Below are 26,930 nucleotides of genomic sequence, written 5' to 3' on the forward strand. Positions count from 1 at the left end.
CCGATTAGCCCGCAACCCGTTAGGGCCAGACCCGAAAACCCGATGGGCTGGCCCGGAAACCCGATAAAATTTATATTGTTCTATTTGTTTGACTCTAATTCGACACTTCATTGATTATTTTATAATATAGATTACTTAAAAAATAACTTTCCATTTTATATATTAAATATATAAATTATATATTAAGTTTTTATTAATATAATAATAGATAAATGAATTAGAAACTTCAAATTCACTAAAAATATATTTAAATTTCTAAACATGCTTTAAAATTTCTTGTTTATGTTTTATTTTGCATAAATCTCAAATATTAGTATTTGATCATGTTTATGTTTGAGTTTAAGCACATATCTTAAATTTATAATAATTAAATATTTTACATTTTATAAATATAACTAATTTTCACCATTATTTATTGGATTGATCGCATGTTAATTTTATCGATAGCAACCCGATTAACCCGATGGGCTAGCCCAAAACCCGAACTTTTAGGGTTAGGGTTGAACTTTTATAACCCGGAAAAATAATAGCCCGATTAGCCCGCACCCGATTGACCCGCAACCCGAATAGGGTTGGCCCGAAACCCGGTGGGCTGGCCCGATTGACATCCCTAGCCGCAAGGTTAGTACGCGACTACTTCTGCGATAACCCTGTATGGGGAGATACCTACTTCCGTCGTCGTTTCCGCATGCGGCGACCTCTATTTCTCCACATCGCAAATACATTGGCGGCCCGGGAAGAGTTCTTCCAAAAAGGTTTGACGCTGTTGGTCGTCCCAGCCACACGACGCTGCAGAAATGTACTGCAGCAATCCGTCAGCTTGTAACTGGACAAACGGCGGATGTGTTCGACGAATACCTCCACATTTGAGAAAGTACTAGGAGAATGTACTTGATCCAATTCTGCAAAGGCGTCCGGGCAGCCTTCACCGACGAATTTCTCCGGAATTCAAGCACGACAGATTGCCAGTTTCTGCTCCGCCTTCACGAAGAAGTGCACGGATTGCCCGGGATGCTTGGCAGCGTCGATTGCATGCACTGGAAATGGAAGAATTGTCCGGTGGCGTGGAGGGGGTCGTACACGAGCGGCCATAAAGGCACCCACCCCACCGTTATACTCGAGGCCGTTGCTGGCTACCGGCTATGGATCTGGCATGCGTACTTCGGGGTCCCCGGCTCGAACAACGACATATACGTGCTCCACCAATCCGACCTCTTCGCCGAAGTTTTGGATGGTAAAGCGTCGGCCATCAACTTCACCGCTAACAACCGACGCTATAAAATGGGGTACTGGAAGACCTCGAGAGGGGCGCGAATTCGGACCAAGTTATATTGAAGATAACCGAATCGATTGGATCAGTTAGCAAATGTCGTTGCCACTTGATCGATGCAAACTCGCTCTCACTCGTTTCCTACCAACGTAATTTGTAAACTCTTAATTTTGCACTACTTTAACAGTAAATCGGCAAGTTCGGAGTCGATCCCACAGAGAAGTTGGTGTATCAAGTGTGTGAATAGTGAACAGGGGTTGGCTGCTGCCACGCTTTAAGTTGGGAGTTTTTAACTACTGATTTTACTCTAGGCATAATTAAATTTGCTAACTTGATCAAGGTAACTTTAACTACTGGGTCAAGTGCATCGTAACGAAACTGACACTAAAGCAGTAATGCGAGGATGAAAACGAAAACAACTTTGATTAAACTAGAATAGTACAGCGTGAAATTTAAACTAAGCTAGCACTTCGGAAAATAAGAAAGCAAGTAAACCGAGAAGATCCTCGGCGGGAAGCTTAAGAATACGCTGACAGATAACAATTATTCTGCAGCGCTTCTTCAATCGCTCTCTCTAACTAAGCAACACTTTATCTAAACTAAGCTAAGCTATCTAGAAAACTAGACTAAGCTAGAGAACTGAACTAAGCTAAACTAAGACGGAAAGTAAAGGATCGGCTCTTTTTATGTGGTGGCACCTCCTCTATTTATAGGCCCGGCACGACCTTCAACTGGATAACGATCTTGGCAGGGAATATTCGCTCATGCTGAGAGTGAGCGACTTATTGATTGCTACGTGCTCTTCTTCTAGAATGACGACGCTTTTCAGCAACAAAATCGTGACTCAGCTCCGTCCTTGTGTCTCATATTTCAGCACGTGTCCCCTTCTAGAACGTTGTCCTTGATAACAGAATGCTGCGCACCATCCAGCTCATAGCCTCGCGTGTTCTTCTTCTAGAAGCCAGCGATCCCCTCCTAACTGCTTGATCTCCCCCTTTGATCAACTCCCTCGAAATCTGGTCTTTTCGCCTATTGTACTCGCTTGATCAGTTTGGCCATGTTGCCTTGGTCAAACGGCATTCCTGCACATTTAACACTTGCTTTGCGCGATAAACCGATCAACTAGAGTACATTTTACCCTTAAACCGATGCATGAAATGAGCCTTATCAGGTACTATCTTGCCGACGACATCTACCCGAAGTGGCCAACCTTCGTGAAGACGTGCACCAGGCCTGTGAACGCAAAGCAGACTCTTTTTGCGCAAAAGCAGGAGGCTGCTCGGAAGGATGTGGCGCGGGCGTTCGGGGTTCTCCAAGCGCGCTTCAACATTATCAAAGCCCCGGCTCGTACGTGGTTCATGGAGAGCATGGTCGACATCATGTATACATGCATAATCTTGCACAACATGATTGTCCAAGACGAAGGACCCGAGGCGGGAAATTGGTTCGACCCTGAAGCCCCTGGAAGCTCAACCGCAAGTAGTCCGCCTCGAAGTGGAGTGCATCCGTCTATACAAGAACGGTTGTCTATTCGGGCAAGGACACGTGACTCTACCGCCCATGCCCTACTCCAAGATGATCTAATTGAGCACATTTGGGCAAACATTGGCAATCGGTAGACGCACATCATCGCCGGTAGAAATTAAATTATGTATTTTCATTTTTTAGGATTTTTAATTATATTTTGTTTTTTTATTTAAGATAGCTAAGTAATTAATCAAGTTTCTCATTTATCGATACACTTACCGCCTCAAAAAGCACTCACGGATAGTCCACAAACCACACCTACCAACTTAAAAAATGACAAAATACCGGAGTACTACTTCCTTTTACATGTATAGAAGTCACTCACGTGCACTCACGGATAGTCCGCCGATGTTGTAAATTACTCTCGCTCCATCCTTGAAAATAGGCCGATGTTGTTAATTTCTCTCTCCATTAGTCAATAGTAGTCTCATTTATTTTTGTAATAAATTTTAATAAATGTTACGAAAAGTGGATAAAAGAAAGTTAGTGATATATGGTCTCACTTGTTTTATTAATTTTAAATGACATGTTAATGAAATAAGTTAGTAGAATGTGAGAGCCTCTTTACCATTTATAGTGATTATGAACTGAGACTCCTATTCGCGGGCGTACCAAAATAGAAGAATTGGATTCCTATTCACGGACAGAATGAGTATTTAGTTTCGGAAATACTACTCAATCTGTCCACGAAAAATAGTCTCATTTTGCCCTTTTGGGATGTCTACAAAAAATAGTCACATACTGTACTCACTTTTTCTCCTCTCTCCCATACTTTATCTTTTTTTTCTCCATATCTCTCTTACTTTACCAACGTTTTCTCTCATCTCTCTTACTTTACCAATTTCTCATTAAAACTCGTGCCGTGCACAAATGGAACTATTTTTTGTTGACGGAGGGAGTATAAAAAATCTACATTTATAAATGATATCAATAAATGCATAGAAATACTATTGTTACATCCAATCAACTCCAAAATATTTCCTTCATCCGATAAAGTTTGTCACTTTTATTCATTCTTGTTTGTTGCGCAAAGTTTGTCACACGTCACTTAGATCAATTTTGATAGTAGACTCAACATTCCACTAACTCATTCTAACTCATATTTTATTATAAAATTAGTATATAAATAGGATCCACGTTCAACTAATTTTTTTCAACTTTTCATTAAATTCTGTATCAAATTAAAACAAGACAAATTGTGTGTAAATGCTAGATATATTATCGCCGTCCAACCATAATTAACTAATAGTACTAGTATTTGTTTTTTTACACCCCGACAAAGTGAGTCATTTCTATTTTTCAATAAAATATAATACAATTATTCCTTCTTACTTTATTTTCGTCCCACTCATTTATTTTATTTTTTCTCCATTTAATTATTTAAATATCCATTCTTAAATCAAGAAACACCTAATGACGGAAGGGATTAATGGAATACTATAGTGCATAAGTATGATAAATTTTTTAGAGTGAGTGAACAACTTCACTCCCACTCAAAAAAAAGTGTTGCAACACTAATTAATTTAAATTCCAAATTGGTGACGAATATTCCATTAAAGTCCCGTGTAGCCGTTCGGTTTTGTCTTGTTTGCTGTCTCTAGCGCTTTTACCACGTCAGTTTAGCAACTTCACTCAATTAATTAAGACCCACGCTTTTGTCGTAAAGCTCTACCTTTCCAATAAAACTGCACAACATGTCACACTCTATTTCCAAATATACTGCATCATTTTCTTGTGATATGGCAGCATCCAATTCTGGTTGTAGTTAGAACTCTTTTTGTGTCTTACTTGTCATCTTGAAATTATTGGACCTAACTCATGTATGATTTGTTGTTTAATTTGATGCAGTGATCGCTCCGGAGTTTAAAGTTGAGGTCTTTTCGTCGTCGGAGGAGGTTACAACATTTCAAATTTTGGATCATGTAATAGTGTAATGTAGGTGTTGTATGGTCTGATTTTTCAATTTTTTTTGGTGGTTTAGTTAGTGTCAAAGCTGCAAGAGAAATGGTCAGGGAAGCCAAAGCCATACCCTGCAATGTACTCCAGTGTGTTTGGTGGCATCATTCTTGATCCAGCCATGATGCTCATCCCTATAGACGATCACATGGTTCATCGAGGCCATGGTGTCTTTGACACGGCTATCATACACAACGGGTACGCACACTTAGGCTCCGTTTGTAGAGTAGATGAGTTCAGAGTTATCTTGGCTCAACACTTAATTGGTAGCACAATTAACGTATTAAATCAAGATAAGTTACTCCCACCGGTCCCCATTAAATGTCTCATATATTGACCGGCACGGGTTTTACTTAAATTGTTTGACTTTGTGTAGGAGAGTGGATGAAAAAAGTTAGTGGATTTTAGGTCTTACTTTTATATATATTATTTTTATAATAAAATGTTAGTAAGATGAGTTAATGGAATGCAAGATATATTTACTAAAAGTAGTAAAAGTGAAATAAGACATTTATTGGGAACCGTCCTAATAAGGAAATATAGGACATTTAATAGGGATTGGAGGGAGTATTATGTAGTTTGTGTGAGTTGGCTGAGCGATAGAGAGGTTAATGCCTGAGGTGGCGCGGCCTTTAAATTATGTTCATTTACCCATAAAAAAAATAGTAAGTTTGTTATGTAGTATTTGAATATTTGTCAATGATTTTAAAACTATTTAGTGGTTAATTCTAGGTACCTTTATGAGTTGGATGTGCACCTTGCTCGGTTCCTTAGATCAGCATCAAAGGCCAAGATTGTGTCTCCGTTTCCTGAAGCCACACTTAGAAGCATTCTCATCCAGCTAGCTGCGTCGTCCGGCTGCAGGGACGGCACGCTCAGGTACTGGCTGAGTGCGGGGCCGGGGAACTTCTCGCTCTCCCCTACCGGGCTCCCTTCGTCTGCCTTCTATGCGGTGGTCATAGACGGGGGGTTCGAGCAGTGCAGGGAGGGCGTGAAGGTGATAACCTCGAGTATCCCAATGAAATCGCCTCTCTTTGCCACGATGAAGAATGTGAACTACCTCCCCAATGTGCTTGCCAAGATGGAGGCAGAGGAGGCAGGGGCCAACACCTCCGTGTGGGTTGATGAGGGGGGCTGCATCGCGGAGGGCCCCAACATGAATGTGGCCTTCATCACCTGTGATGGGGAGCTAGTGCTGCCAACCTTCGACAAGATCTTGAGTGGCTGCACGGCTATGAGGCTCCTGCAGCTGGCGCCTCAGCTGGCCGAGCAGGGGAGGCTGAAGGGCGTGAGGGTAGCAGCTGTGATCGCGGACGAGGGCAAGAAGGCTGCCGAGATGATGTTTATTGGAAGCTCACTTCCTATACTGCCCATCATCATGTGGGATGGCAACCCTATTGGAAATGGTAAACCACATTCATTTTTCACACACACGCGCACACAATACATGTTTTATAAAATTTGTTTGGTTATGTTTTTCAAGGTAATGTGGGAGAATTGACAATGGCACTCTCGGATTTGCTGTGGGAGGACATGGTAGCTGGCCCTGAAACACACAGGATTCCAGTTTCTTATGCCTAGAATTTGATCCTACTGCGCTTTGTGATTGTCATGTTTATGTTCAAGAAAATAAGGAGTTGTGGTGTTTCAAACAGTGTCTGTTTTTATCCATTTTCACTTTAATTTCCAGCATGATTTCAATATAATGCGTCATTGGATGAACTTGAGACGATAAATATTCATTATTTACTGGCTGCTGACAATCTTTTCGGACTAAATTACAAATTGAACATAATAAATTCAAACAGACATTCAAATAAACGAATTAAATGCAATACATTGTTTCAAAACGCGACGATACAATATTTACTCGAGGAGAGAAATATTATCAACGCCTGTGGCCTGGCTGCTCGTGGAATATCCCAACTGCATCAACCGCAACGAAACCTTCCATTTTTATGCCTTCGAGCTTCTTCTTAGTAGGAGTGCCGTTCACAGAAAGACTTGAGCCTCTCCATGGCTTCTTCGAGAGCAGGTACGTCTACTGCAAATGTGATCCTGATCCAGTTCTTCAGACCCACAGCGATCCCTGCAAAACACGAAGAACAACACATTGAGCTTACTTTATTCGCGCTATCTAGCTATCTATTGCTATGAATTTATACACAATCTCTATACCTGGAAGAATGATAACAGATTCCTCTTTGGCCAGCTTGAAGCAAAAGTCGATATCATCACTAATATCTTTCATCACCGAAAGATTCAGCTTCACCTACAATGTTCAAAACGCAATCAGAAAAGTGAACACGATGAATATGAATTTTAACGCGTTGCAGCCGTGCTACAGTACTCACCATGAAAGCCATTGCTCCTTTAGGCTTTGTTGGACAAGTAATGCCATTGATGTCTTCAATCTTTTGGTAACAGATATCAGAAGTCTGCTTGAGTATGTTAATTGTTTTCCTGAAGAAAACTTCTTGTGTTTGCTCAACAATATCAGGAACCGCAGCCTGTATGAACGTAGCAGGACCCCCGCAAATGTCACAGTATTTCTTGATGCGCTCCACAAACTGTGAAAAAATGCACCAATCACTAACTTGGTAAAAAATTCAAAGAAATCATTCAATATTTACTGACCAAATTAATATTATACTCTAACTACCTTAATTTTGCTAGCCACAAATCAATATCCTAGATCTAGACCAACCCAACATCATCAATCACATTCTTAATCAGAGAAAGGCCGTGGCCATAAAAGAAGGTATGTGGGTGAAAAGTAACTGTATGGCCATTGGTAGGCAAGCATCTTCTGAAATTTAATACTACATGCTACATGGCATATATCAAAGAAGAAAACATACTTTTGGGCTCATCAAACTGCCATCAGGGTCATTGATGACCAACCAACCAAGGCGCCAACCAGGAACCAGCCATCTCTTAGACAAAGATCCAAGCGTCAACACCGGGGCGATTGACCCGAATATTCCCATGGGAACAAAAGGGTTAGCCCCGAAAGCCAGATGGCCGTAGACCTCATCAGCTATCACCACTATACCAAGCCTCTTCGCCGTCTCAGCAATCTGATTCAAGTTCATAATTTAGATCAAACTCTAATCTCAGATCAACTAAAACAAACCAAATAGTGTATGTGTATATATATATATATATATCAACCTTCTTCAGGTGCTGGTGTGAGTAGACGTTTCCACATGGATTCCCTGGATTGATGATCACCATTGCAACGGTATTGTGGTCTGCCAAATCTGCTACTGCATCGAGATCGACCTCCCATCCCTTCTCGGGGTGGAGATCGAAGTAGCGGACTTCGATATTCCTGAATGAGGCGCAAAGGCCGTAAATCGGAAAACACGGCCTCGGGAGCAGGATATTAGCACCGGGGCGAGCCAAAACCGACAATGCTATCTCAATTGCTTGCGTGCAACCGGCTGTGACATACACGGATTCCGCCGCTAGCTGGTAGGGGAGATCCCGTGACAAATACTCCGCGATTGCCCTGTTTTGGAGATGCGATGGATCAGATTAGAGAGTGACTTTTCGCAAACACGTAGAGCGCAAACTAAACACAAATTTATAAACAAGTTGAAGATGATGAGATTCGATCAGTCATCTAGAATCATCATCCGGAAACAAAGGAATAACGAATCACAAAGCGCAATTTAATATTCCACCGAGTTGCATGCCAATCAACACATCGTTTGAAAAATCGAGGTTGCATTAGGTTCAAACACGCCGACTAATTGAATATTTCCGAGTTCATCATTTAGATCCTTGCCTCCAAACGCAAAATTAAATCGAAATCGAAGAAATCTACTACTTTAAAATCTCAATTCACAATGAAAACCAAACAAGCAGAAGCTAGCAGCAGCAGCAGCAGCAGTTGTAGTAGGAAGAGGAAGAAGAAGAAAATTACTCTCTGGTTTGGGGAAGGCCAGCGGTGGGAGCGTAGCCGTTGAATTTGGCAGAGCGCAGAGCCTCGACAACACCTTCCTGAGCAGCATTACTAGCGTGGAAGCAGGAGTAGGCAGTGGGATCCCCAATCCCCAGCGAAATGACTCTCTTCCCGTTCTCCTTCGCATCCGTATTCGACATCAACAGCCCTAAAATCCCCTTGATGGTGATGGTAGTCGGCGCGTCGACCTCCTGCGATTGAGTCTGCAACTCCATTGCCGCAACCGAATCGCGAGATCTGAATCACTCCGAATCTCAGCCGCTTCAAGGAGAGAGAGAAAGAGCGGTTATTAGAGAGAAGATATTGTTTGTATTTGAGTAGTTTGTTTGAGCATTTGGGTTCACAATTTAAAGGAGACAGACGGTTTCTTCTTCTTCTCCACAATTTGCATGAAAATGCCTCCAAAATACCAATACTAATACCAATACTAAACACGTGGTCTTTCCACAAATTTTTCGCGTTCATACATAATATTATTATATTATTTTTAAAATTCAGTCAAGCATTTCACACAGAATATTTATGTAATTCCCCTTTTTTTTAACTTTAACTCTTTAATCTCATTTATATTAATAAATTTCATGATAATAAATGAATTTAACATGAGTATGGAAATCCAAGTTGCATGATGGCTATTTACTCAAAAGTGGCATGTTTAGGATCACCTTGATAAATAAAATGTTGCCTTTTTTTAGATTTAAAAGTAGGTTGCTATTTATGACTTCATAATGAAATTGTGAACAATGTCATCTGTTTGAATTTGTTTTGTGGTTGGAATATTATGTTTATGGGAGAATGGTAGGTGGAAATAAGTGCCATGACTAGAATAAGTTTTGGCCAAGTAGATCAAAGCCAAAATTAATTGACGAAAATATATTGTGAATAATACAAAAGTGTTGCCCACGAAACAGTTTAGTACTCCCTCTGTTTCATAGTAATTAAGATATTTTTTTTGACACGGAGATTATGAAAAAATGTGTGTAGGTGAGTTAAGTAAATGGAGAATAAAGTGGAAAATGAAAAAGGTAGAGAGATGGAGAGAGAAAAAAGTAAGAAAGAGTAAAATATGTATGGAAAAATGTGTTGACTTTTACTAAAAAATGAGATGACTCTATTACTATGGAACATACTAAAATGATAAAATAACTCTATTACTATGAAACGACGTGAGTACACCTTTCGAAACAAAGAAAATACAAAAAGAAAAAGAAAGCAAGTACTCCCTCCGTTCCATAGTAGTGGAGTCATTTTGCCATTTTGGTACGTTCCATAGTAGTGGAGTCATTTCCCTTTTTTGTAAAAGTTAACACATTTCTTCTCACTTACTTTACTCTCTCTTACTTTATTCTCTCTTCATCTCTCTACTTTCTTAATCTCCGTGCCGAAAAGAAATGCCCACACTACTATGGAACGGAGGGAGTAGTAAGAAACTTCCTAGTAAAAATAATTTTAATACGACAAAAGAAATTAACACACTTTTGAGTAGCGCGTATGCAGCCACGTTTATACATTAGTTAGGGAGGAATTAGGAAACACAAACGAAATTCATAAACAAACATGATTTTTAATTAATAGTAATATTTTATAGTAAAAGAATATAATTTCCAATTCTGTTTGCGTGTGTAAAGGTTGCGAAATTTTTAGGGGCGGTTCCGTAATAAATTAAAATACTCCACATTGTCACATAATGTATGATACAATAAATGAATACAAATGGGGCCACTTTTAGGGTTTATGTAAATTTAAAAGAATAAATTATTAAGTACACCCTAAATAAAGTATCAAGATTATTGGTCCAACCTACTAATCTTAACGTTTATGAATGACATTATAATGTAGGGTGAAGTAGTAAAAGCACTCACGTTTATGTTTCATGTAATTTCATATATCTATACTAACATTTATAATAATTAAAAAAATAATTCTCTTACGTTCATAAATTGATACAAATATTACCACTCGCCACAAATTCTGTTCAATTTTCAATGTATAAGTTAGAGATCAAGCTGAACAAAATATGATATTAGAAATATTAGGAGTACTCTTGCTACTTTAATTAACCGTATATAAATATTTTAAATTATTTTTAATATAGATCTCAACTAAATAATTAAGACCTCAAAATGATCTTGAACGTACTTCACAAATAATAACTAAATACGTGTAGGATTTAGGTGAAAAAACTAAAATTTTATAAATTGCTATGAATCCCAGGAATATCACATGTTTTACTAGCTACGAACAGCTGGTGGCGTGACAGACAGTCTGGCTCATCTTTTTTAAATTGCTATTAGTACTATTTACCAGAAAAATTGTGTTTTTTAATTGGTAAATCCGTCATATTTATCAGTATTTTAGGTAAATTACATTTTTGTAGGGATAGACTAAAAAAATACTAGTGAGTAATTTAAACTCGTAACTGGTACTCAATTTGATCACATCCAATTGTCTTGACCAAAAATGTGTTTTCATTTAATTTATGAGAATGTTTTATTAATACGCGTAAAGTTCATATTGGTAAATAATTATAATATTACGATATTCATCAAAATTTGTATTTTTTTATCGGCCTGAATATTTTTACTGAAAATATATCGATATGATTGGATTCGTAGGCTGTTAGAATATTGCATCAAAAACTTAAAATTAGTGGAACGCGACTAAGTTCAATTGCGACAGGCGTGGGAGAAACACAAATATTTGAAAAGAGAAGAAAATAAAATAAAACTAAATGAATAAAATAGATTACACTTCGTAAATCACGGAATGAAAATCAACGGATCTCCTTTTAATTAGAAATTTTTTTTAGAAAAATGACGTGCGCATCGCAAGACTCAAACAAGGACTTAATTATGATTATCATGTGTTACACAAAAAATGAATTATAACGATTAGAATTATACGTTGTATCTATAAATTACTCCTACCCTTTATAATATCAATGTGCATGCGTAATAGTAACTGATGATTTTTACGTCGGAAATATCAAATAAAATCTATATATTCGAAATTAGATATATACCAACTAAATTAAATAAGGGCAATGATAAGTGTACATATATAAACTTTTTTTTAATATTTTACATTTAAAATCGATTTATAAATTGATTTAAAATAAATTACATACTACTAGTCATGTTGCAATAATTTTAAAAAATTAAAATTTTAACTTATATTTGCTTATTTAAAAAATATTTTTTTATAAAATATTATATAATTAATTCGAATTAAGCTCGAAGTCATGTTACAGTATAATGAATCTATATAATTTTTTTTATTGCAACATAATAATATAACAAATAAAAAAATATTTTTAATTAAATTTAATTAAATATAAAAATTAAAGATACATACATGTACAATTTATATACATTTATCTTTATTCATTAAATAATGCGTATTTATTGTTTTACTCGAGATCGTGTAAATGTCATTATACAATGCAAGTTATCATTAACTTCCACGTTATTACAAAAATTATTGTAGTAACTAAATAATTAAAATAGGACACCTACTACTACTAGCACCACTACATAACATTTTGTTTGGAATTTCTTACATACAAAATCTAAAAGAATTTGCGGTTTATTCGCCGAAAGCACTAACTACATCATGCATTTAATTAGTCCTATTCACCATTTTTGTTCAAAACACAAAAAAATGGAACATTGCTTAAACTATAATTAATCTCAACAAAATTGAAATCTTGAAATTGCAAAACAAAAAAATCTGGTACAAGTAATAGAATTATTGCGTCATCGAAATTTTAAAAATAAATTTCAAATATTAGAATATTTTGTAGTCCACTAGTTAACTACTCCTCCAATTTAACGTGGAAGTTTCCATAAAAAACACAGATGTATTTTTCACCTAATTATATTAGTGAGTCTCTGCATTGACTTACCGCTGAAGCACGTGCTTCAACTAAAGCAGAATCCATCTGTGAGTCGCAGTTCCATTAGGTGCAACTTATTCTTTTATTCATTAAATCTATATAATAAACTATCATTCCTAATTCCTAATCAAGAAAATTATTCGTCTGACATTTTAATCAACTTGCTGACTATCTTAATCCCTCCAACGGTTTTCTTATTATGTAAATTATGAAATAAAAATTGAGATGCAATTACTTGCGTTGAAATTTTTTAAAAAATAACAATACTTTAAGATGCAAAAGAAAATATTTTTAAATTAAGGATAAATTAACTTAATCTTTTGCTATTTTAGGACGCTTCTATTTGTGTCGTCTAATTTTAATTGAGACACCAATAATGACATTTTTTGAAGCGTGAGTGCTATATTTAGAAACACAAATCAACATCCTTAACTGTATTAAAAATTATTCTAAACGAGTTTTTTGGTTGTACTGGTTTTCTTATTATGTAAGTTAGGAGATGCTTCATTACAATAGGAGTCTCATTTCTTTCCGACACGGATTTTAAGAAATGTTAAGAAAAGTGAGTGAAAAGAAGTTAATAGAATATGAGCACCACTTATGTATATTAGTTTTAAATGAAATATGAGTGGAATGAATTAGTGAAATGTGAGACATATATATCATTCATAGTAAAAGTGAACCGAAACTCCTATTCGCAGATGGATCGAAATTGAAAAACATGATTCTTATTCGTAGACAAAGGGAATATATAAGTGAAAAATGGAATTTGGGAGCCTAATCATATGATTTTTCAGAAATTTAGGAAAAGAATACAGAAAATATTTTATCCTAAACAATGTGATGCTCAAGAGAGTACACAATGCCCAATTAATTATTTTATATTTAATGCTAATCTCACAGATTAGAAATCTAACAATGTAGTACTACTATACATGATTATAGATATAATTTATTATGAAAGTCTACTATCTTAGGATTCATATCGATAAAATTATAACTATAAGACAAAATAATTCCTTGTAGCTGTTCAACATTCGAGATCCTTTCATTAATCATTGTACTCCAAGGTTATAATTAGCTTCAAAAGTTTGCATCTCGATATTTTAACTATCGTGACAAGTAATGAGGCACATTACAACAAAAAATAATTTAGGCACTAAACAGTTGCATTCATTCATTAGTTTAAAAGCTCCATTATGGTAAGTAAATGAATAAGCGAGTAACCGTTTATAAAAGTAAATAACCAAATAGTAAACGCAACGCCACATGCAAAACTACGTAGGTCAGCTCATGATAGACTAGTAGTACTATTATATTATTAATAGATATAACTGTATATTATTATCATGTTTTTATGCTCATGAGCTTCGTTCGTTATTTTATAATTTATACTGTCATTATTACAAATCTACATATATTGTCTATTGATCATAAAATTTTTTTTGGATGAATATAACACGTGACATAAATAACCAGTTGGCCCACCCGAACACACTTATTTGGATTCTCACTTCATAAATCTTTTGAATGTCATGGAATTATTTTTCTATATTGAGGTTCTTATGGTGTTTTGAACGTCATGGAATTATATTTTTATATTAAGGTCTTAGGGGATAGAGAAGATAGAGAAAATGACTATGTAAGGAAAAAGCTCAAGGCATTTTGCCCACACTTGATAGAGTAATTTGATTTGATTTTATGGCACAACTATTGACAATTATATATGAGTAGGTTGGTACTCCCTCCGTCCCCAAAGAATATACACTTTGAGTTTGACACAGGTTTTAATGCAAAATTGTTAAATCAAGAGAGATAGAAAGAAAAAGTAATTAAAGTATTATTAGTAGGAAATTGGTCTCACTCATCAGAGAGAAAAGAGTTTCCAAAATTGAAAAGTGTGGGTCAACTAAAAAGGAATGAGTGTCTTATTTTGCAAAGAATGAATTAAGATATTATCAATGATACGAGTGTTGTCATTTTCACCAAGAATCAATGACGGAAAGTGAGGGATGACAGATATGATGTTTAACTGAAAATGGTAACTCAATTTTCAATAATCATGACATTATTGTTCTAAATATGGAAGTTCAAGAGAGATCAAAGTGTTCTGTTCATCTCTATTAGGAGTATTTAAGATTAATGTATTTATAGAAGTAATTGATTTGTTACTTCAGGAACTTGATAACCAATATGGAGATGATTAGGTGCATAATTTGCTTCAATCTTTCTATAAACTTCTCTTTTTTTGGCAAGGAAAATGTATTTAAATTTGTCACTTTTGTCTTTCTGAATTTTAAAAAATTGATGGCCATTGAGCGTCAATTTAATATATTCGTATGAGATATTAAAAGAGGTAATCACTTCCAAAATTTGCAAGATACTATTAGTTCTTTTTGATGAAATTTCGTTTATTAAAAGAGGTAATCACTTCCAAAATTTGCAAGATACTATTAGTTCTCTTTTGATAAAATTTATTTAAATGAAGAGAGATGCATAGAGAATGTGTTTTTTCTAAGCTGTTTGATTTTGATTCTTCAATTGTTCCTGTAAGTGAAGATAGTGTGTTTCTTGAAATGACATTTATAAATAATAAGAGTATCCACAATAAGGCGGAATAGCCACGCCGCAACTACAAAAACTTGTCCAGCCTAATAAACAGTCACGCTACAGCCACGAATCACATTATTTTATCAATTGTTGGTTTATTTTAATTGGATTAGAATAAAAATTATCGGAGGAAAATAATTAGATAAAAAAATCCACAATTAATTTTTAAAAAAATATAAAAAACTCGTCGGCGCCGCCGCGACCGCCCCCGTCTAGCAGTAGGCCGCCGAGGCGGCCCTATTGTGGTTACTCTAAGGTGCAAAACAATATGGATGACAAATCTTTGAATGATTGTTTCTTCACTTTTATTGAGAAAGATATGTTTCTATATTTCTCGATAATGATGTACTCAGTAGTTTTGAAGAAATAAGGCACATTAAAAGATAATTTAGTTATGCATCTTTCTTTTTATACTTTTAAATATATAACGTTAAAAACGAACAATGTTTCAAAATATAATACTCCCTATGTACCATAAAAATAAAACATGTGCATTTTCTATTTTCGTCCGTCCCATAAAAATATGTGCATTTCATTTTTGGAAAGTTATATCAATGTAAGTCCCACTATTCATTAACACTATTTTAACTATCATTCTCATCTTGTCTCTTACTTACTAATATCATTCTTCTCATCGCTTACTTTAACATTTTTATCTTAATCCTCGTATCATATTGCCCACGGCGGCGGACGCAGAATTTTGACATTGGGGGTCTAAATCTAGGGTATTTTTTAATGCCAGTGTTATCTAAAATTGCGGCATTATAAAATTGCTTGGGAAACAAGTAAGAAGATAGAAATAATTGCGGCATTATAAAATGCCAGTGTTATCTAGAGATATGTATGTATTTTATAATGAATCTTTTTAAATAGTTTGATTAATGAAGTACTCCCTTCATCCTATTAAATATGAAACGTTTGCTTTTCGGCACGAGATTTTTTGTAGTGTTGTTTTTTGAGTTAATGAAAAGAGAATAAAACAAGAGTGGGAAAAAGTAGAGATGATGATATTTTTCAATTTAAGAAACACTTCATTTTTAATAGACACCCCAAAAAGGAAAACATCATGAAATTTTTTGTGCACAGTAGTTGTAGAAAAATTAAAAAAAACATTACAATAACAAAAAGAAAAATGATCAATTACATTAACTTTATTTGTGTATAATAGCTGTAAGAAAAGTAGAAAAACATCACAAAGAAAATAAACTAACTGAAAAAAAAGAAGAAGGCCAAGATCCTATGCAGGTCCGCCCCTGATTGCCCATAATTTTATGGAACGGGAGGGAGTACTTCTAGTATTAGTTTTTTCCGTGTTATATAACTATTTGTCACATGAGTCGTAACCCAAATCAAAATTGTTGGATACGTCATTAGTAGTTGTCCATGCAACATTCAAAGCATCAAGTTAAGAATAAGCTAGAAGTTTGAAAGTTGAATATGAAAGAACCAACTCGAAAAGGAGCAATGCATTGCCGTGTGGCTCGTGTCTATAAGGGGTATAAATTCATTAGTAAGCATGTATTAGTACATAAGATTACTTTCATAAATTTTTAATTGAAAATCTTTACAACATTATAGATAGATTTTTAGTATTGGATTATTCTTCATCAAACCTCTCTACATGAGTAGTTTGAATGTGTGCACTTAATTACTATGACAAGTTACACATTACCTTTGGATTTTTTTTTTCAACTTATAATTTTTAAATTTTCCGACAGCGTATAAATTAAGTTTTTTTTAGTAATTTCTTACTTTATGTCTAATAAAAAGTTCTAATATTTTTACATCTATCTTGATGAAGAATTATTCTAATGAGTTAATCAAAAAGTTGAATAAGAATCTATTAGTAAATGGGCTAAAAATATCACCCCCTCTCTGCCTCAAAGTACATGTCACATTTTCCTTTTTAATTTGTCACACAAAAGATATCACGTTTCTCTTTTATTTTTCTCTTAAAGTGCTCTCTCACATTATTACATAAAAATATATATTTTCTCTTCAATTAACACGCAAAACAACATATCTTAAAATCACGTGACATCAACCAAGTATGACATCTACCTGGGACGAAGGAGTACTTTTTACATACACAAATATATATACGACATCTAGACATGAAAAAAACTACTCCAATTTGGAGAAAGATAATGTAAAACACATAGAAAACGTTTATAACATGTGCTTATGCCTTTTCCCAAGGGTAGTATTAAATCCATAGGGGGAAATGTACAATTCGAATAGATTTTTGTTATTATTCAGAACGGTCAAAGTTGGGGTAAGGCGGACCACAATTTGAATAGATTTTTGTTACCCCTTCCGTTCCGAAATAGAAGTCCTATTTAGTTATGACACGAGTTTGAAGAAATATAAAAAAAAATGAGTTGAATAAGTTAGTGGAATTTGGATTCCACTTATATATATTAGTTTTATAACAAAATGTGAGTGAATAAGTTGGTTGAATGTGAGACCTACTTACCATTTATGGAAAAAGTGAAGTATGACTTTTATTGTGGGACGGACCGAAAGGACAAAACATGACTCCTATTGTGGGACGGATGGTGTATTAATCAAAATGGTCAAGCCTTGGGGTAAGGCAGACTGCATGGTAGAAAAGAGCATAAGCATAGTCTCACAAACAACAAACACTGCCAAAAACAAAACCAAGACAAAATGAAACCACAACATTTGAATAGAAATTGTAAACGAAATAAGATTTTGTTGACTATCAATATTTCAAACAAATGTAGAAGAACCAATAAATTCCTTAATTTCTTTAATTAGCATGCATGATAGATTGTAGGAGTAGTATTTATCAAGAAAGTAAAAAAAGGTGTGCTTTTATGAAGTTTAATTATTGTATGAATGTTTTATTATAGATGTACACGTGGCATAATAGCATGCTTAATTACATACACTAAGCCCTCCCATGCATGAAATCCACTTCTATTTTCATTATTGTATCAAACCACGCATCTATTTTTCTTTAAAGGTATGCACACTTAAACACTTTCAGACTTAAACACTTTCACTTCTATGACTATGGGATATGGGGAGTCATGGTCTCATGGCCTCCCAATAATTTTTCCTTTATAGAAAGCAATTTATGTAAATAATATTGTGATTACATAATTCATATCATACGCCTCAGATAAATGATCCAATTTAATAATTATAATATTGGTCATAAAAATTGACATGGTGAATTAATCATTGACCTTGTCATCTTCATAATTATGAAGCTCGATATTTGATGAAAATTACATCTAACAAATCAATTTCTTTTTTGAGTGATGCTAACAATTCATTAATAAATGAAAAGAAAGCGTGATATTTTTATTCATCTAACAAATCAATTTCTTTTTTGAGTGATGCTAACAATTCATTAATAAATGAAAAGAAAGCGTGATATTTTTATGGGATTGAGAGAGTATGTAATGTTAGAAATTTGGTTTTCATATGAGTAATTTTAATGTGTATAGTTAATTTTCAGTTTCCCAATTAAAGGGATCCATTAAAGATTAAGATTGGGTTAAAAGTGTATTTATTCATTATGGAAATAAGTGTAGATACCATATGAGATTTTCTATTTGATAAGGGACCAAATAGAAAGTAAAGGGGTTTATATTTATATAAATATAAGCTAGGGTTATGCTCCCCAGACATCAGAAGAACGATTTAATATATGTATTCTCTCGGCAGACTATTGTGAAGAACATCTCTGATCGTCTGGAAGATCCATAGCCGCTGCAAAGCAATTCCGCTTTTTAAATTCGTTATGGATCAAGGTACGCTTCCGCTCTAAGTTTATGCTCCTTCTCCGTTGTTCTTGGTTAATCATTATAGAGAGCTTCATGTAATTGCTCATTCAATTAATCTAACAAGTGGCATCAGAGTCACTCTATTGATGATTCTCTGAAAATTGAGAAAAGGAGAATTAAGATCTTGTCTGTTTTGTGAATCCATAAAATCTAGGGTTTGTATTTTATGGATTTGGATGAATGTTTTGTTGCTGAATTAATTTATGAATTCATGTAAACATGGTTTGAACGAACTGGACAACTACAATTCTTGTGAGAAATTTTGTTTTTTAAGTAATTAAGTACATGTATGGATTAGATCACCATAGTTCACTAATTATCGAGACCTCTTTTGTATTATAGCGCTTACTGAGATGCCTAGTCTCAGAGGTAACAAGCCGAATACAAAGGAATACAAGATTACAAGATTACTAAGTAAAAGATACCAGCAAAAGACTAGTTCTAGTCTTAGTCCTTCACCAGATCAGACACTTGCAGTCACCTATGCTTGGCTCTTCCTGCACACTAAGTAACAAAGTCAATATAACAAGAAATTGATTCTTTCTAATCAAAATCAAAGAAAAGACAAGGATCAGAGATGGAGATGTGGCTCAGGTTGCAACACACAACTGCACCAGGCCAAAGACCTCCCCGCAGCTCAACAAACAGTCACAAGTGAGGAACTGTCAAACTTAGTAGTCAGACACCCTAGTCTCACCGACTACCACCAGCTCCGACCATCTCAACACACGGATCTTCACAAATCTCACACTCTAAACTCAAGATCTCTCAAGCACAACTCCGAACACAAGGAAATCTAACTTTAGAGTCAGATCCAACACTGGATCTCATAGGAAACCGAAGAAGTGACCTCAACTCGAGAATACCATCGATTAGATATCACTAAAGCAAAAAATAATCAGTCCAGAAAGAAGACCAGAGAGAGTAAACGGCGTAATCGCCATAGAGAGATGGTAGAGAGAAGGGAGAACGGATCATCGCAAGGAGAGAGAAAGGAAACGACGCGGTGACTTATCTCACACATCAAGCACAACCTAAGATCCAACAACTTGTGCTCATGATCCGTGTGGAGGTGCCACGCGGTGGCCATCGGGAATAACAGGTAAGTGATGAGTTGGATGTTGGGCTGGGCCAGCACTTCAAGTGTTTGGGCCTATAGCATTTAATATCATCAGGCCAGGCCCAATTGGAATACATGGAAGCCCATTAACAATAGGTTCACCAATATTCAAGATTCTCCACCTTGGACCTCATTCAAAGTACATGGGAAAAGCATTGGTCGATATGTTTCTTCATCACAGCCTATAATGCATTCCTAATCACCAAAGAACACAAAGTTCATTAGATAAGGAATACCAGTTGCCTCGAGACACCGAATGGCCAAAGCCAATTAGTCAAGTAGGACTTAGTTGCCTTTAGACACCAGATGAAGTCGATTAGTCTAAAGGACTTTTAACCCCCGGGACATGAACATGCTTAACCAAAATCAAAGTGTAACCTTTTGATGCAAGCAAATAATTTATCCACAGAAAGACATTCAATACCCATGTCTGTAGGGTTTGAATCAGTTTGCACTTTTGCAAAGAAACTTCACATTCTCCCACAACATCTCTAATGAAATGGAACCTAACATCAATATGCTTAGTTCTATCATGGAAGATATGATTTTTACACAGTTATATAGCAGATTGACTATCAGAATAAAACACAGGAGCACACTTATGAAATTTGAGTTCAGAAAGAGCTCACTTTATCCATATTGCCTCCTTCATAGCTTCTGTAATATCTATGTATTCTAATTTAGTAGTAAAGAGATCAACAATGTGCTGGAGTTGAGATTTCCAACTAATGCAAGACCTGCATACAGTAAACATATAGGAAGTGGCGGACTTCCTCTTATCTTTGTCATTAGCATAATTAGAATCAACAAAGCCACACAACTCAACACCATGTTCACATTTAGAAAATAGAGACCATACTTAGAATTATTTTTCAAATATCTTATCAACTATTTAAGAGCTTCCGAATGCACAGGGCTTGGATTAGACATGTATCTACTCAAACAAGAAACAACATAGGCAATATCAGGCCTAGTACTAACCGTGAGATACATAACAAAGCCAATAGCATTAGAAAAAGGAACCTTCCTCATAGCTTTGATTCCAAACTCAGCTTTAGGACAAAGGTCCTTACTCAGCATGAAATATGCAGTCAGAGGAACAGAAGCAGGTTTAGCATCAATCATACTCCCTCCATCCCAAGATAAGCGACTCGCTTCTTTTGGGCACAAGAATTTAGGAGGTGTTGTTTAGTGGTGTAAGAGAGATTGCTAATAAAGTAGATTAAGTGATGAGATGTATTTTTATTTTTGAACTTAAAATAATAGAATAATTGATTGTTTTTAACATTATTTATTTAGTTCTACTTATTTTAAGTTGGGCATATTTCTAATTAGATGTACTGATACTTTAAATTAGACCTATTTCAAACAATACGTATAGCTGATACTTTAAATTAGGCATATTTCAAACAATACGTATAGCTGACATTAAAATAATCAAACCAAAAGTAATTTGAAATTTGAAATTTTTGACTCACATCAAAAGTTGGAGCCACACTTTCCAGCTGCCATACGAAATTTTCATTCAAATTCACCAAAAAGTGGCGCCATATAGTTCCCTATATATACATCGACTGACATACATTTTCCATAAATAATCTGGCTAGACTTTACATTCTAAAACACAAAACAGATTCGAAATGCAGTCATCCATAAACTTTTCCATAGAGCATCAGTAAAAGGTTGTGCAGTTCATCATAGAAAGATGCATAAACGGTAAACCACCGCAAGGCAAGATGGAGAAAGCTCGGGAGAAGTTTAACATATCAAGATCTACCTACACAAGGTATTGGTCAGAAGCTAAAAAACAAAGAGCAAAAGAAAAAACAATGCGGGTAATCAATCATAGGAAGAACAGAGCCTATAGCAAATGTATTCATCTTGATCTTACTTTACTTCAAAGTTTGCACTACACCAAAAGAGGAAGTATCAAAACATTGGCTGTTGGATTAGGATGCACTAAGAGCACAATAGGAAGATGGGTGAAATCAAGGCTTATTAGATCACATACATTAGCTATAAGGCCTGATTTAACAGGCCCCAACAAACTGTTGAGGATGAGATTCACAATAGAGGCCTTAGAATTGGATAGGATTTTGAAGATAATCAAGTTCAAAGATAAGCACAACACAATCTACAAAGATGAAAAGTGGTTCTATATCACGAAAGGTACACACGGTTTTATTTAGCACCTGGAGAGGATGAGCCACATAGATCATGCTGATACGCTTGGATTTTGCACTATTTTAAGGTCATTATTTGGTCCATTTTGAGTGTTAAAGTTGCATTACATGTCCATTATTTACATATTTGATCCATTTTGTGAGAAATGTGAAAAATAGAGCTGAAAAAGGACATAAAGAGGTCAAAATCTGGAAGCTGGAGTTGAAGCGCAACCCAGTGGGCCATTGGCACACACCAGTGGTCGCTGAAAACCAATCCAGAGAGCTCGGAAACTGTCCAGTGGCTCGTTGGGCCATCCCAGCGGCCGTTGGACCTGTTCGCGCTTAGTAGTCTTAGTTTAAACCCATTTTTCGGCAATTATGAAGTCCGATCAGGATGTTCTATGTACTATTCTCTTCATCTTTGAAATAGCCTTGCGTTGGTACCTTGATCATCACAATTGGACTTCTGTGGAGAAAGTTATGGCAATTCTACGAAGCACGAAATTTTTTCCTTAACCTATGGAGCACGAAATATCCAACTTGGAGGATACTTTTTACCAAGTGTAAATATTTTTCAAGCCTATATATACCCCATAACCTAATTTATAATATTTACATATTCATAGCCTTCAAAATTGGGGAGCCCCCAAGGCTCCTCCTCCATTCTCCAACCCTAATTCCTCCATCCATCATTCCATTCACCATTCTTGGAAATTCGAGCAAGGTAAAAAAAAAACTAAAGATTGCACAACAATTCATCATTGGGTTTTGTTTGCTTTTTCTTTATGTTTTGTACTTTAATTTGTAGTTTTTACCATTAGTCTATGAGTAGCTAAACAATAGGAATTATTTGTATGTGTTGGTAACTTTTATTGGTTTATATAATTCCAGTTTTTGGTATTCGTTTTGTTCATTGCTTCTATTCTAAGTGTTGGATAATTGCTTCATGTTTGAGTGGCACATTCTATGATGATGTATTGATGCACTTTTTATTAGTACAAAAAATACCTGCAAGTATATAGGGTAAGAATAGTATAGCTAAAGGTTAGTACCAGATATCGAACATAGGGAAAACAAACATAAATTGTCTATCCTCTACTAAGCTTCTTTCACTATTAGGAAAACCGAGAAAAAATTGAATTTTTGAAATTAAAAACTTTAAAAAGTGAATTAAACAACTTAAGCAGATAAAACACAGAGACAAATATATGAGATAAGGGAATTCCAGGGATGTGCGTTCACAGTTATGGTTATACAAATTCCAACTACAATACCCTAGCACAGTTCTTACTTCAGTAGGACGAGTCGCCTAAGTTATGCTCTTGCGATGCAAACGTAGGTTACTAGCACTAGGGGCGCTAATCCTAGATCCGTAACTCCCTAAAGCTCCTAAGACCATTAGCAGTGGGGCGCCCTAAGGGGCGCCCTAAGGCGCGCCCTATGGCGCGCCACGTCATCAGTTGTACTATTGTTTTATTTAATTAATTTAAATGTTTTCAAATATAGTATGCAAACGAAAATTAACAAAAAAAGAACAAGTAATTAAAAATCGGCGAATATTTATTACATAAAAAGTTACACAATTCAAGTTACACTAAAAACCGGCTAATCTACGCAATTCCTAACTTCCGGCGCAGATCATCGATCAACGCCCGGGGATATTCGGCTTCTTCGGGGTCCGTACCCTTCTTGAGGGCCTTGTGCGTCTGCAACAACGTCTTCGCCATCGAGGCTGTTGCCAACGACTCAAAGGCGGCGGCCTTCGGGGTTGGGGCCGGGAACGGCGACGGGATTGTGGCGGTCGAGGATGATGTCACCGTAGCCTTCCCCTTGGCCTTCGCAGCCTTGACGCCTATGGGACGCAGGGAGGACATCGGTGTGCCAGTACTATCGTCCTCCATGTACGTCCGGTTGAGGTCTACCGGACGATTCCCGCAGTCGTTGCTCGTGCCACCACCAGCTTCGGTGGCCTTCGACCTCTTTCGCCCCCGGTGTGCACAATCCCGCCTTAGAACTTCTGCTTGTCCCTCAAGAGTGCCCAGATGGCCTCGTGCTTGAACTCGCCGTACAGGGACTGGTACGACAACAGCGCTTTGGAGCGCACGTCGCTTAAGCTCTCGCCGCTGCCCTGCCCCCCGCGCGCACTTCTCGTACTCCGATGAGAACAGGTTGATTTGCTTCTTCACCTAGTCCCAGTGCTTGCGGAGCTGCTCCCGTTAGCGCTTGTACTCTCTCGGCGGCTTCGCTTCATTGGAGTGCTCGGCGATGCGCTCCCAGTACGCGATCTGCCTTTGGTTGTTCACGAATATCGGATCCTCCGATATATCCACCCAACAACTCGCCAATATGAGGATTTCATCCGGCTGGTAGTTTGTACGGCCGGGTGCGTACTCTTGACATACTTTCGGAGGTGTCAACTTGTACGCGCGATGCCGGGTCCACTTCTTTTTGGCGGGTGCGGTGGATGGGGTGGCGTCGGTGGTGGTGGCGGCCTCGGCGGCGGCGCGGCGGGAGGGGGCGACGGGTCGGTTTGGTGACAGCTCCATGTCAGAAAAATTGTACGATTCCGTGCTGAATTCGGGATCGTACTGCGTGTTGGCGACGAATGATCGATATTCACCGGGTTCTGTACCCAGCCAACGAGCCTCACCACTGAACATCGGACTGTTGGGACTTAATGAATTTATTTCGTAGTAATAAAAAATGTGAGTTTCGAGAGTGGAATCGCGAAATGAAATGTTAAAAATTAAGGTTATTTATAAAAAAAATGAAACTGCGTGTCATCGTCCGCAGAGCCCACAATGCGGTGGACGATGGCGCGGACGATAGCCTATCGTCCACCGCTCCCACAATGGCGCGGACGATAGGCTATCGTCCGCGCTATACGCCGTGGACGATGTATTGGCCGTGAGCATCGGGCGCGCCAGATGCCACGCACCCACAGTGGTGCCATCGTCCGCGCCCGAGGACGATTGACGCCATCGGGCGTGCCATCGGACGCCCCATTGTGGGTGCTCTAAGACCCTTGAAAAGTCCCCACTCTTAATTAAAAGTGTCGTTTAAAGACATAGAATCCTATGAATTTAGTTACTAACACATCCCTAGAATCCTATGAATTTAGTTACACATGATAGAATAATCTAAATACATAGTTTGTAGGGAAAACAAAGGAAACATAAGAACTAAAGCTAATAAAACCTAAAGGTTGAATCCTTGTAGCATTGATCTTCTCTTGATTCCTTCTTCAAACCCATCCACCTTGATGAACTAGTAAGAACTCTCAAATATATGCTCTGGAATTATGTAGCAGAAAGAAGATTCTTGTTGAAGTGGTTTACGGGGGTATTTATAGCCATATTTTCGAGCAACATCTATTAAGGCTAAAAGTGGCTAAGTATGGTAAATCTTGGGGAGAAAGTAGGTCAAAATTGTGTGCCACGTTTTCTCAGTGGGCTGCTGCACCTTGGCCAGCGGTCGCTGTGGGTTGATCCGTAACTTCTGCCTCTCGATCGGCGGTCATTATCTGTGTTGCAGCGGTCGCTGGAATTAATCTCGTAGCTTTTGGATCTCTTGGAGAGGTCGCTGGGCGTGTTCCTCTTTTCAGCACAACTTTCCCAGAGTGGACCGCTATTGGCTCTGCGGTCGGTGGCTGCCAACGGTCGCTGGCTCGGTTGCAGCGGACCGCTGGACGTCTTGAAAGCTCCAGATTTCCAACTTCGACTTTTAGCTATCTTTTAAGGCTCAAATATACAAATTTCTCACAAAACACGTCAAAATACCAAAACAGATAAAATATGCAAATAATGGACATATAATGAAACTTTGACACTCAAAATGGACCAAATAAAGACCTTAAAACAGTGAAAAATCCGAGCTTATCAACTCCCCCAAACATACATTTTTGTTTGCCCTCAATCAAAATAATAAAGAAACAAAAGTAGACGCACGGAATGCATAAGGACTAGACTTCTTTGTTGCCTCAAAGTACGGAAAAGATGGACTAAGCATAAATTAACGCAATCAAATCAAGCAAGACTTATTAGTGCACTTTCATTACGAACTTGTGGAACACCTTGAATACATGCACTCACATGTGGCAAACTTCCAAAGATGGGAAGCGTATTAATCTCTCACTCTCAAAGTGTATAAAGGTAATGTGTATAAGCACTCAAATCATGCATCATGCAAAGTTTACCATAGGCTTGCTCAAAGTCTAATCCCTCTTCCACTTGATGTGATTAAGCATCAAAAGTCCTAAAGGTCTTTATTTTTTGTTGTAATGTAGGCTCGTTGGTAGGCGAGGAATATTTGGCTAAAAAGTGACTCAAAAATAAAAATATCCCAAGTAGAGTAAAAATGACTCCACTTTTCTTATAAACCTAAGACACTTTTTACAATTATTTCTAACTTCAACTCACATTTCCAAACTTTTGAATTTTCTTTCTTTTCTACACAACTTTCCTTTCTTTATTTCTCTCTCTTTTTCGTTCTTTTCTTTCTTTTTCATAAGCATCCTTTCTAGATCATGAACACTTTTGCATTTTTTTCTATTTCACAACTTGCACTTTTCTACATTTAAGCACAATACTTTTCTTTATA

At 36.7% G+C, this 26,930-nt stretch overlaps 2 protein-coding genes across 2 annotated transcripts; one reads left to right on the plus strand and one right to left on the minus strand.

Annotated features, from left to right (window-relative positions):
* The first annotated feature begins 4,490 nt into the window (after positions 1-4,490).
* LOC121805019 (D-amino-acid transaminase, chloroplastic-like) lies at positions 4,491-6,475 on the plus strand. The gene is made up of 5 exons (XM_042204768.1): positions 4,491-4,555; positions 4,646-4,692; positions 4,779-4,951; positions 5,486-6,159; positions 6,237-6,475. The coding sequence occupies exons 1-5, from the start codon at positions 4,492-4,494 to the stop codon at positions 6,332-6,334; spliced, it is 1,056 nt and encodes a 351-aa protein (XP_042060702.1). The 5' UTR covers position 4,491; the 3' UTR covers positions 6,335-6,475.
* LOC121805018 (probable aminotransferase TAT2) lies at positions 6,467-9,099 on the minus strand. Its single transcript, XM_042204767.1, has 6 exons — positions 8,685-9,099; positions 7,928-8,267; positions 7,615-7,833; positions 7,108-7,323; positions 6,932-7,025; positions 6,467-6,842 (listed from the first exon to the last, which is right to left on the minus strand). The coding sequence occupies exons 1-6, from the start codon at positions 8,936-8,938 to the stop codon at positions 6,730-6,732; spliced, it is 1,236 nt and encodes a 411-aa protein (XP_042060701.1). The 5' UTR covers positions 8,939-9,099; the 3' UTR covers positions 6,467-6,729.
* Between the last annotated feature and the right edge of the window lie 17,831 nt (positions 9,100-26,930).

The sequence above is a fragment of the Salvia splendens genome, chromosome 5 (genome assembly GCF_004379255.2).
Source record: "Salvia splendens isolate huo1 chromosome 5, SspV2, whole genome shotgun sequence".
Classification (NCBI taxonomy): domain Eukaryota; kingdom Viridiplantae; phylum Streptophyta; class Magnoliopsida; order Lamiales; family Lamiaceae; genus Salvia; species Salvia splendens.

What these genes read in the sequence shown, in the direction of transcription:
- LOC121805019 (XM_042204768.1), top strand. Translation starts at nt 4,492, where the DNA reads ATGTCACACTCTATTTCCAAATATACTGCATCATTTTCTTGTGATATG. An exon ending in TATGGCAGCATCCAATTCTG is followed by an intron (nt 4,556 to 4,645) that starts GTTGTAGTTAGA and finishes AATTTGATGCAG; the next exon opens with TGATCGCTCCGGAGTTTAAA. An exon ending in TGGCAACCCTATTGGAAATG is followed by an intron (nt 6,160 to 6,236) that starts GTAAACCACATT and finishes ATGTTTTTCAAG; the next exon opens with GTAATGTGGGAGAATTGACA.
- LOC121805018 (XM_042204767.1), bottom strand. Translation starts at nt 8,938, where the DNA reads ATGGAGTTGCAGACTCAATCGCAGGAGGTCGACGCGCCGACTACCATC. An exon ending in CACACCAGCACCTGAAGAAG is followed by an intron (nt 7,834 to 7,927) that starts GTTGATATATAT and finishes AACTTGAATCAG; the next exon opens with ATTGCTGAGACGGCGAAGAG. An exon ending in GCAGTTTGATGAGCCCAAAA is followed by an intron (nt 7,324 to 7,614) that starts GTATGTTTTCTT and finishes ATTTTTTCACAG; the next exon opens with TTTGTGGAGCGCATCAAGAA.